Source organism: Melozone crissalis, unplaced genomic scaffold (assembly GCF_028551555.1).
Source record: "Melozone crissalis strain CALT ecotype California unplaced genomic scaffold, PUWL_Pcris_2 ptg000033l_1, whole genome shotgun sequence".
In the NCBI taxonomy this organism is placed as follows: Eukaryota; Metazoa; Chordata; class Aves; order Passeriformes; family Passerellidae; genus Melozone; species Melozone crissalis.
Window position 1 is genome coordinate 5,034,358 of NW_026535811.1, and position 12,168 is coordinate 5,046,525.

A 12,168-nucleotide genomic window follows, 5' to 3' on the forward strand; every position below is an offset into this window, starting at 1 on the left:
AGTATAACTGTTCAGTGTCAATTCCTGATAGATTTTTCAGACCTTTTTCTTTAGAGGAGTTGCTGTGGGAAGTCCAGTTTGGTGGGAGTTTGCTCTGTTGTTTCTAAGGTACCTGTTATTCAAACATCTTGGAAAAGCCTGAAGTAGCTCAAAGACATGTCATCATTTCCTTTATTAACTACAAAGAAAATCAGTTGGAAAAGGAAATCCATAAAGTGTGTATCCTAGTCCTGAACCTTAATTCCACGTTGTGCTTCTCTCTGCATGCAGTGCTGAGCCATGTTGTTCTTATCCTGATCTGCAAGAGCCTAAATCAAGTTTTGGGTCAACTGTTAAAGAGCAAGTATTAATTAACAGACACCTCATTAAAACACCAGCATGGGCTGCAGCAGCACTGACTTTTAATTTTTTTTTTTAGCCAGACAACAGCATCCAGAGACATCCTTTGAGTCAAAGCACAAGCAAGCAGTACCTAGGGAACAGTACAGGAGAGAGAAAATCTGCTGTTGGCTTCTGTGAAGCTGCCCAGCTTTTCTGCTTGCTAAATATGACAGCTGCCAAACAAAATAATTCCTGTGTGTCTCCTTTATCAGACTTTGGATTTTCTAGGAGATTTTCAGTCTCAGCTGCAGCCATTCTACTGATAAAAGGCAGTATTTATATACTCTTGCAGATACTACAAAGCAAACATACAAATCTCCTAGTAGTTTATTAGTTTTTAGCAGTTCATAAATAGGAAACCTCATTAAGAGCTCCTGAATCATAATTCAGCAGTGTCCACTAAAGAGCTTTTTTTGGTTTGTTACACTGCAATTGCTGAACTCAGCATCTCAAGCAGCATGTCATGTCATTGAGATCTTTTGATGTTAAATGGATTGTCTTGTAGTGATAATTAAAAGCTAGATGTATTGACCTTTTGTCCAAAAGTATATAAACAGAGAATTTAAATTTTCTCTAAACTTAGTCAGAATTTATAGTTGTGACAAAGAATGCTTTTTCCTTATCCCAATCTATTAAACTTCATTATCATTACTAAATTGAGAATATATATTTTGCTGCAACTGAAAGTTGTGTTAAAAGAGCAGATAAAGGACTGATACAACTGGTTGATACAAAGGAAGCAAATGTATCCATGTTCAAAGATGACTCTTCAGAATATCTGTGAGTTACCTTCTCCCATTTTTAATACATATTCCCCTTCTATCTATGAATTAATGCACAAAGTATTGCAAATTGCTTGAAATAACAGTAAATGGTCTGGATCCCCCAGAGGATCTGAAGCTGATGTCTCTGTCAGTCTTCTAAAAAGGGATAGTCCTTGTGATTTTTGCATCTAGAAAAAGAGAGCATGATTAGAACTTTTTAAGGATATAGTTTAGAGAAAAGGGTTTTTTTTCCCCTGGTAAAAGAATTGAAACTGAACTACATTAAAAACACATTGTCTGGTTAGTGTATCCTGGGCAGGGAAAGTGAATTCTCTGTAACATTTGCATGTGTCAGTGACCTTCTCAAAGGATAATGTATCTTATGCTCAGCTGAAATTGCCAAAGTTCCCTGAGATATTAAACCTTTCTCTTGGAAACTCCCAGGCCCCAGGGTGCTGTTAGACAAGGGGGTAACCTGGGAAAACTGAATAAAATGCAGCTCTTGGTGAGTCTGTAACCATTCTGTTATCTAGATAACATTGGCAGGAGTACATAGGCACAGCTCTTCCCTTCAAAAAAAACCTACAACTCTCATTCTTAAAATGGAATTTATTTACTCTGACTGTCCCTTATGTAAAGGAGCCAAAGAAAACGGAGGGGGGAAATGGCTGCTTATTTATTTTTGGAATTTCCAGCTGATTTTGATTTTCAGGCAGCAGTTTGGTATGCATCCAGTACAGGACATCTTAGGAACATTGTGCCTGCAGAAATCCCAGTGTTCCCAACCTGGACAGGATGGGCAATACTCTGAGAAACCCAAGGGTGAGATTCCAGCAGATGTGACCAGCTGTTGGCTGAGGCTCCCTCTCTTTTTATTTTTAAGGGGCTATCAGATAGTGTGTGTTAAGGGGATATCTAAGAGATAATCCAAGCTATCCAGGGGAAATCCAGCCCTGGTGCAGCCTGCAGGAGGAGGATGAAGAGGATGAGGATGAGGAGGTACTCACTGGGTTAGCGCACAGATGCGATAGCGCTTCTTGAAACCAAGGAGGGTCTCCATCTCCTCTGCACTCAGCTCAAAGTCAAACACCTGCATCAAGGTCCCAGACAGCTGGGTTACTGCAGTTTGCAGTGAGACAAGGAAGTTTATGTGCAGAAAGAAGAGCAGAAGCAGGCTGAAGCACTAGGAGGTGTGCAGGGGACACACATGTAGGGAGAGCAATAAATAAATGTGAAAGGTTACAGTGTGGTGGGCTCTGCCTGCACCAAAACTGTACCACAAGGTGGAAGAGTTTTGCTCTTACTGATGTGTTCTAAGGAGGACATGGCTCTTTACTTTCAAAGTGACTTTTTGCATTCATAAAGAAGTAATAATCTATGTGGGATCTGACAAAGGTTTTGGCAGTTCTAAGTTTGAGGGGTGTGGTTTGTACCATTGGCAGAGTTGGGGTTTTTCCTGTGTAGTTTAACACCATTTATGACTTTGTAAAGTGCCCTCTTACCTTAAAATTTTCTTCAATACGCTGAGGAGTGACAGATTTGGGAATGACACTGACGTTTCTTTGGATTTGGAGCCGGATAAGCACCTGCAGGAACACAAAAGGAATTTACAGATGAGAAGTGCTGCCTGTCTTCTGAAAGCTGAAAAGCAAAGGTGTCTGCACGGTTACACAGAGCAGCTCTGCTGATAACCAGAGGGCTCACAGAGGAGAAGCACTACCTAAACCCTTCCTAATTACCGCATGAGCTCATTAAATCCTCACCCATCTCTGAGGCTGAGATGACAACAAGGGAGTGCATTGAGCAAGAGTTCAGGATTGGCAGGATGCTGTGTGGAGAGGCGGCCAGTGTGCCAGTTAAAGCCCAAAACCACTGCCAGTCTTCTGTCCATCACTAAAACTGAGGTAGAGAGACTGTTTTTCTAAAGCATTAAACTGTGTATAGGACACAGCTGGAGCTCCATATTATTATTCTATAATTTCTCTGTAGGTAGTTACTTTAGCACAAGTGGGAAGAATACATGACAGCAGGGAAAACAGCTCTGAGCAGTATTAACCTGAGCTGGGGTTTTGTTGTGCTTGAGTGCAATTTGCTTAATTTGAGGATCATCAAGAAGGGAAATATGGTCAGGCTTGGACCTGTAAAAATAAAAAAACAGGCTTCAGTAGTTGAATAACCCACTGTCTTCTCCCTTAAGCACTGTATCATAAGAATATTGTTTAAATTATTAAAAAGCATAATCTTTCACTCTTTAACATCTTGTTACTTCAGTTCCTGCCTTCATTCTTCTTTTTTATAACAAGTGAGCACATGAGAAGAGGCCTGTAGTTTCTAGTAAAAACAGGTCATATAACACATTTATGTCCAGCCTGAGATCAGGCTGGGAATTTCTTTGATCCAGATCCCAGGAATTTCATCTTGTCCTTTACAAGCACAGCTGCTCTGGCAAAAGCCCTGTCCCAGGTCAGAGAAAGCCATGAGGATGGGAGTAAAAGCAAAATTTCTGCAACTTCCCCATTTACAAACTTAATCCCTTTGTCTCAGCAGGACTGCAAAGTTGCTATTTTCATAAGCATCTGCTGCTTTGGTTTTTTGTTTGGTTTGTTGTGGGTGTTTTATTTTTTTAGTTCAGAAATTCTCCTACATGTTTAATAAGCTCAGCAAAACTCAGTTAAGAATTCTCTTCTCTGCTTTCATCAACCAATTGATCATTTTTCTTCAAAATACGAAAATAGTGGACTGAATATCACAATAAGTGTGAGGTTTCTGTGGGTGTGATTTTTAATTAATTAGCGAGTCTTTTTCTAATTACAGTAGTTTTTCTCAGAGGTTTCATCCTTAGACTGGTTTACTGCATTGACTTCAGTCTACATCTAAGAAATCTCACAAAACATTCTTACCCTGGCCAGCTGGGTGCTCCAAGGGGACAATATGCAGTGACAGAGATCCCTTTGGCTTGGCAAAACTTAATCAGCTCTTCCTGAGGAAGATAGGGGTGGCTCTCAATCTCAAAAAAAAAGAAAAAAAATTATCTTTCACCTCTCAAAAGCAGAAGGTACTTCAAGGTTTAGCATCACTGTGCCACATCAGCTTTGAAAGTGTTCTTTTTGCAGGTGTGGGGTTTTTAAGGGACTTTTAAGAGATGTTCCATCCAGTGCAACAGCTCAGACAGGTGTGATGTCAGTGCTGAGGAGCTGCAGGACAATTTACCTGGTTGTTTGCAGGTTTGTGCCTCAAGCCTGGTTTGCCCAGGAGCTGATTGATCTGGTTTTGGTTGAAGTTGGAGACTCCAATAGCCTTCACCATGCCCACATCCACGAGCTCTTCCATAGCCTAGAAACACCACAGAACCACACTTCCTATCAAGTTCTTTCATTTTTATATGGAAAAAAAATGCCCACACAAAAACTTGAGTGGTAAAAATCTTCTTGTGCTGTGAGAACAGTATCTGAACAGTGGGGCTCTGGTCAGACTCAGATCTCACATTCTGTGTCACCATACAGATAAATAACAGCAATATTCACACAACCCCTAAATAATGATAATAATAATAATAATAGTAATAATAATAATAATAATTATTATTATTATTGTTATTATTATTATTATTAAATATTACTATTTTTGAAATACTATCCCCAGGCAGACCTTCACACAGATGGAAGAGATTCATTTAGAGTAATTCCTCAGCTAACCAAATAATCATCCCACAATAAAAAGCACTTTCTTTGAGACAGAGCAGCTCAACAAGACATCTGGAACAGGATGGATACTGGTGATCAACGCTGATTAATTTCCCAAGAGAGATGTACCATTTAGCAGCTGGATTATAGGATAAGCAGCACTGTGTTCCTCCTCCATCACCTATTTTCTTTCACGCTAATGAGCAATAAAAGAGACAGACAGCCCTAATTAGATTGTCACATCCAGCAGAAAAGAATTGGGGAAATAATCTGCTAGCAGCCTTTAGAGCAGAAGATACCCTTGTTCCAAAGCAGAAATAATTTTAAAGTTGCTGTCATAAGCAGCAGCCTGAAATGTCCACCTTTTTTCCCTCAAATAAACAACAAAAATGTGCATTATTCTTCACCTGACAGAAGGCAAAAAGCAGCAGTGAATTCTTGTGACTCTGGTGAGTTTCCTACCTGCTTTTGGCCTGGCTGTGCTGAGCACACAGGAGTGGAAGGGAAAGGAAGCCCAAAGTCTCAGCCAAGCAGGAATTGGAATTCACGCCCAAGCCTGGCCTCCCATGCAGCACACAGAGCTTAGCAAAGGACTTTGGCCAAGTCCCACTCCTTCCAGAGACAGAAATTTGGGAGCTGTGGTACATTGGCACAGGCATGTTGGCTTTGCTGGGGTCTAGACAGTTCAGGTGCCACAAGAGATAAGCATGGCTACAACTAAAGGCACCAAAAACTGCCCAGAGTGGGGTAGGGATGTGAGAGACAGCCTTTGTTAGCTCAAGCCACTGCAGGGTACACACACAGTCAAAGATTTCCTCTTGTCATGCCAACCCAGCCAGTTCAGGAAGCAGTAGATATAAAAATACCTAAATTTTGGCACAGTGACACAAAAAGGAGCCCAAGGACGCAGAGAAATCAGCAATCGCAAATACTTGATGTTAGAAATTCTCTCAGAACAATTCCCACAGTGGAAAGCTTAGAGTTTTCAGGCTGTTATTTCAAACTGGCAAGATATTTTTGGCCTGTAAATGAATGTACCTCCCACGTATCCAGAAAATCTGTATCGCTGGGAATGATCATTCCGTTTCCATCTGCAGGAAATAGCTCCTCTCCTGCCTAGCAGCACAAAAGGAAAAGCAACATGAAGGTCAGCTGAATTATAAATACTTCAAGAAATCATTTAGAAATTTGGGTAAGCGAGTGGAGCTGGAGACACTGAGCTGGATGTCCTGAGGTTTGTTTGTGGTGGGGTGAGACATGGCTGAAAGGACCAGCGTGTATCAACAGAGAAATCTTCAGGAAAATCTGTCCCTTGAAACCCTGTCCTGCAGGCACTTCTGTGTGCCTCAGGCTGGGAGAAGCCCAGGGAGGTGACACAGTGGGGAAACCAGGATTTATTTAACCTGGGGGTAGCGAGAGAAGAGAAAAATCTCTTTGGAACTAAGTAGTTCACATGTTTGATTCTTGATAAGGAAATGGCAGCCAAACACTGTAAGAGGAATGTGATCCAGATGGTCATTTGATCCATGAGTTGAAAATGCTGTGCAGGGAAAAATAAGGTGGGTTTTGTGCTACAAGACTGACTGGTTTAAGCAACCATGACCTTCCTTTCCTCCTGGGCTCTCCCTGCAGAGGTTTATCATTATGTCCTAATGAGATTTACCAACACTCCTCGTTGGAGAGGACTAAAGAGATGTCTGGTCCCAAAGGCAAAAGGGGTAGAGCCCTGACAGATGGATCCCAGGACTTAGAGCTGCAATACCTTGAATCCCATGGGGCAGTGCATCAGGTAGAGATCCAGATAATCCAGCTGGAGGGCAGCAAGTGTTTTCTGGCACGCCTCCTTCACCAGGGACCTCTCGTGGAAGGTGGACCACAGCTGTGGGGAAACACAAACCTGGGAGCTGCTCTGCTGCCCTCACGGTGCCAGAGCATGCCTGGCAGGCAAACACAGGGCACAGAGGCAGCTCAGGGTGTGTGTGGCACAGCTTCTCACCTTGAGGAGGTGCCACTTGAGGCACCTCAATTTATTTGTGGCACTGTTAAGTAAGTAAAATGAGAATGGGATACTCTGAAATTCCATCAATTATTGCAACAATTAAAACAAAGAAAATAAGTGAACCTGGTGAAAATCGACCCGCCAGCTTCCAGCAGATAGAAGTTACTTTATTTTTCCTACCATTGTTGTTGGGGGAAAAAACAAAACAAAGCATAGCATACAGGAGCTGACAGGCTGAGGCCGGCAGCGCAGCAGGAGTGACCACAAAAACAATAGCCCTGCTTCCTATCCCAGAGGCCACCAGGAGCACGGCCTCAGTTCCTGTCTCCATGGCTGACAATGGACATGGACTACAAAAAAACCCCTCTCAAACCCAGCCTTTTGTTTCTCAGGGGTGACCTATTCCCTCCCCTCACCATCCGCTGATTGCTCTGCCCTGACAGAGAGGAGGTAATTCCCAGCTTCATCCCTGACGGGGTCTCTGGTGTTGGGATGACCCTGAGGTGCTGGAAAGTCTCTTTTTCCCAGCCCCAAGACTGAAGAAGACGACAGGATTCCTTGGCTCTCATTCTCAAGGTTGTTTCTTTTCTCTTATCTAATACATTCCTTTTCTGACCTGCTGAGATCTGTCCAGCAGGTTGGTTTGTGGCACACTGACTGCACTTGGGGTGGTGTTATCTTTTTATACTAAAAACTATGTGTACTTTATTTACAATAATTTTCCAATACCTATCACCTATGTTAGACAGTCTGTCTCTGCTCTAAACCAATCCAAAAGTGCCACCATCACAGCAGAAGATGGAGGACAAGAAGAAGGAGAAGAAGGACAGGACACACCCAGATTTCTCCATCTTGCTTCCTGAACCCTCAGGCTAAAAACCCCAAAATTCTGCTTTTTCACCCTGTGACAAATTCACTATCATTCTACTCAAACCCTTGTGGCTTGTTAATCTTCACACAAAGTTGGTAATTGTTTCCATGGGTTAAAATCAAAGGCACAGGTGTTTGTGACTCCATGCCAAGGTCTCTGAGCCCCCTGCCAGGGTCTCGAGTCCTCCAGGGCAGCCAGAGCAATGTCCTGGGTTCCGACGCATCCCATGGCCCTTTCCATGGTGGGACTGTGAGCTTGGCCCCACGTGAGAGCCACCTCCAAGGACACACCTTGCTGACCACGAAGAGCTCCTCTCTCCGCACCATGCCCTGCTCCGTTTTGTGCCGCAGCGCGTCCCCGATCTCGCTCTCATTCTGGTACATGTGGGCACAGTCCAGGTGCCGGTACCCCACGTCGATGGCAAACTCCACTGCATCCCTGGCTGCCCCCTGCAGGGACTGAAACCACGAGAGAAAACAGTGATTTGCTAAATAGCAGATTAAGAGCTTTGTTGTTCTGAAAATCTGGCGGTTTTAAGCCCCTGAAATAACGAGATATTCCAGCTGTGGGGTTTTGGTTGTTTTGTTTTGGTTTTTTTTTTTTGGGGGGGGGTTAGGATTGAAGGTATTTGAGATCATAGTTTCTGTTTAGATTTAGGTGTTTAATATTATTATTTATGTGTTTCCATTTATGTGTTTATTGTTTTTATTTATGTTATACTCTCACCGTAGTGAGCTCTGTAGTCTTTTATTTGCAAGGCACAAAATGTCTTGCTAAAGGCTTTCTATCTCTTGTTACAAGATCTTTTAAGACTAAACTATCTAATTAAGAAATTATTCCTAAATTACTTTCTTTTTTAACCTAATAACTGATTCTTCTTCCTCACTGTGGATTTTTCTGTTCAATTACAAAATATCACCCAAACTTATGAGGAAGAAGGAAGAAGAAGGTAAAGAAGCACTACCTGCTTCTGCCCTAAAACTTCCATCTTGCTTCATATTTATTACTATATTCTAAAACTCCAAACTTTATGTTTTCCACCCTGTGATATTACACATTTCTAACCAACTACACACCCATAATCCCAGTGCTATCAATCAGTTTTGGAAGCTTTCTCCACAGTCTCAGGTCAAATGCAGTGTTCTTTTGTGGGTCTGTGCCTTTAAGCACAGAAAGTTTAAAATTCTCAGCATTTAGGGTTCCAACACCAGCCTGGATCTGGCTTTCATTAGTTTTGTGAGATAAATGGCAAAAGGAATCACTGATGAGGTGCCTGAGCTGATCCGCCCTTTTCTAAGTATTGGAAGTTCATCTTGGGACACGAGGCTACCTTGAAATAAATTCTAATTTCCCCAGAAATTAAAAGCAACTTTAGTGTGACATACTGGCGACACGAGGAAACCAATCACCTCTGGAATGTGCCCTGGCCCTGCACAAAAACAACCCAGCTCCTGTTGACACAGGACAGGGAGGCGAGGGCACTCAAAACACTACAGACAGTGCCACCTCCTGGGTGAAACACACACTTGGTGCTGGATAGCAAAACAAACCACTTCAGATTCTTGGCTTGGAGACACCACTGAGCTGTTTGGCGACTGAATCCAGAAAATGGCACCCCAAACAGAAACAGGATTCAAAACCAGGACCCCTTCCTGTGGTTATTAATTGTTGTGGTGCTGTGGGTGTCTCTAGGACGAGGTGAGAGATTAATCTGAGTTCATATTTTTTAAAAGGCCGATTTATTACATTGTGATATTATATTAAAAGAAAATTATATACTAAAACTATACTAAAAAAAGAGAAAGGCGACATGAGAAGGTTAGACAAGAATGATAATAAAAACTCATGACAGACTCAGAGAGTCCAACACAGCTGGCTGTGATTGGCCATTAAATAAAAATAATTCACAAGCTGGGTAAACAATTTTTTAAATTACATTTTAGAGGAGTAAAACATGGAGAAGCTGAAGCTTCTCAGCTTCCTAGAAGAAGAAATCTTAGCAAAGGGATTTTTCAAAAAATATGTAGTAGCAACCTCCTACTTTTTTATTTTTGAATTATATCACTACTCCAAGTTTTTCTAGTCAAAGGGCATTTAGTTGGTTCACCTAAATTACCAACAACATAGAAAAAACACCACTTTTTTTCAGCACACAACTAAAGAAACTGTTGAAAGTTTTACAGGATTTCTTTTTTTGCAGTCCCTTTCCCCATCCATCCCTCCCTGGATGTGAGCAAAGACAACAACCTGCCCTTGAGATTACATAAAGCTCTGTCATGTGAGATGTTTTCCAGAGAAAATAATCCATTATTTAATTTCCCCAGGTGCTCACTGAGCTCAGATTCGAGTCAGAGCTGCCAGGTAAAGGGGAGGCTGCTGTGGGAACCCTGGAACCAAAAAGCTTTAATGAAATTATCACCTTGGGCTTGGGCCTTGTTTTCATTGCATAACAGAGATCATGTGCCCAAAATGTTCCTTCTACTCAGTCCTGACCAGTTTCTATTAGCAACTTAACAAGTTCCTTCAGAGCTCCCCCATCACAGCACTGGGCCCTAAGAGGCCCCCCCAAGGCACACCTTGGTTTTTAAAGCCTGCTTGAACTACTTTAGGCTTCTTAGTGTCCCTTTGTCATCAGAAAAATAAAGACTGAAAGGGCTAAACAAACTCACACCTGTTTGTGCACATAAAGTTAAATGCTGATCAGATCAAATGGCCCAAAAATATGGCAAGAATTTCAAATATTTTTATGGCGACTGGAAAAGTGTTTCATGGAGCTGGGAAGTTGTGATTTGACATATTTTGTTTCCAGTCTCAGATCCAGGGGAAGTTCACTTTTAAAAATATTTTTATCTTTCTTAAGACCAGTTTCTTAAAATTTTCAGCTCATTTCCAGACTCCTTTTACATTTATAATTCAGTATATTCTTTAACCTACTCTCTCTTACCAGAAGTCCATTAGGAAACATTTGCAGGTAAAGAACCACCCAAACTGGTGCAAAGTGCTGCACTCTCATCTGCTGCTAATAAAAATAAGTTAGCCTCAAGTCTCCAAGGGATTATTGTGAGTTCCCATTTCCAAATTTACTTATTGCTGCTTAAATTCCTATATCTACACACACTCATCACAGATGACACCTACATGACATGCTGGGATATTAACACAGCGCCAAAAGAAAACAACAAAACAAACGAAACCAAAACAAAATAAAAATACAAAGAAAAGTTAGCTAGGCAGAAGCTTTTACTTTTGCAGCATGTAATTTTTTTTTTTTCCATAGCTAAGAAAAGATCTTGTACCTACTTAACTACCTCCACTCACCCCTAAGATATCCTGAAGGCTGGGAATAAATCCCTGCATTACCTGAGCTATTTCAAAAGGAAATATTGCACAGAGGATTTGCTGCATTCTCCTGACCCAAAGAGGAGATTTTTTCAGCAATCCACTGTGATGGTTCCCAGCACCCAGAGGTGCCCAGCTGCAGCAGGTACCTGCCAGGTGCCCAGTCCCAGGATGGGCATCCTCCCGCCAGCGGGCAGCTCCAGGTGAGTGGCCATGGGCAGTCAGGCAAGGAGGGGCTGTGGGCTCTTGCAAAACCTTTTAAATCAGCTTTGCCCCTCCCTCCTGCCTGCTGACTGGCTGCCGACAAGGAAAACACAGGCAGAAGGGCTGTCGTAAGAGGAGGCAGGGATTTTTGGTTTAGCTCACCTTTTGAAGAACTTAAAAACTGGTTGCAGGCTCCTCAAGAATTTATTGAGTGAGATCGTCATGGCAATTTTACATTGGTGGAGGTTGCAGGTTTTTGTAAACCTCATGGTCTCTGCTTTTCTGCAAGAAATGTGGTATTTGGGAGGTGGCACATGCCCCAAAATCATTTCTCTTCTCACCTGTCCTGAACACATCACCAGAAGACACCAGGTAGCTGCTTGTCTCAGGAGGAAGCAGTAACTTGTCCACAGGATGAATCATTTTTTCAAAATTCCCAATATGGTTTCATCCCCACAGCACCAGGCAGCCATGTTTTTATACTTTTTAATACTTCTTTTATATATATATATTTCATCTCAAGGCTCCCCATAGCTTTTGCTCTCAGCCATTATATGATAAGTGGTCACTCCAGAACTCTTTTAATTTTATTTCTGGCTTATTTCATAAAGATCAGGTCTGTTGGCCTGAATTCTGCAATGAAAGCAGGGTTTAACCAGCAATTGTAGTGCCCAGGGCTGCTAGATAGAGATTTCATTCCCCTACATGGATTTTCTCCTGGTTTGTGAGAAAAGGGGATTATGTAGAGGAGAGATCTGTGATGACCATGACTCTCTGAATCATTGTTTCCCTGTCCTTCAGTGATTTTGTAAATTACATATTGATGTTTTAGAAATTAATACCTTTGTGAGTCATTTATTAGATGTATTTACTTTTTTTTTCCCCCTGGTTTTCTGTGTATTTCTTGAAGGTGAGGAATAGCTGAAT

General features: G+C 41.9%; 1 protein-coding gene across 4 annotated transcripts; it reads right to left on the bottom strand.

The window, feature by feature from the left end:
- Window positions 1-1,056: 1,056 nt before the first annotated feature.
- On the bottom strand, window positions 1,057-11,252 carry LOC128940486 (aldo-keto reductase family 1 member B1-like). Of its 4 annotated transcripts, XM_054281923.1 has the most exons (10): window positions 11,187-11,252; window positions 7,989-8,156; window positions 6,591-6,707; window positions 5,867-5,944; window positions 4,356-4,478; window positions 4,046-4,152; window positions 3,202-3,283; window positions 2,648-2,731; window positions 2,153-2,235; window positions 1,057-1,333 (listed from the first exon to the last, which is right to left on the bottom strand). In XM_054281923.1, the coding sequence occupies exons 1-10, from the start codon at window positions 11,250-11,252 to the stop codon at window positions 1,294-1,296; spliced, it is 948 nt and encodes a 315-aa protein (XP_054137898.1). In that variant the 3' UTR covers window positions 1,057-1,293. The 4 variants fall into 4 exon arrangements, 3 of the variants coding, with proteins under 3 accessions (XP_054137898.1, XP_054137899.1, XP_054137900.1); XR_008483295.1 differs by lacking the exon at window positions 3,202-3,283; XM_054281924.1 differs by lacking the exon at window positions 5,867-5,944.
- Window positions 11,253-12,168: the final 916 nt, after the last annotated feature.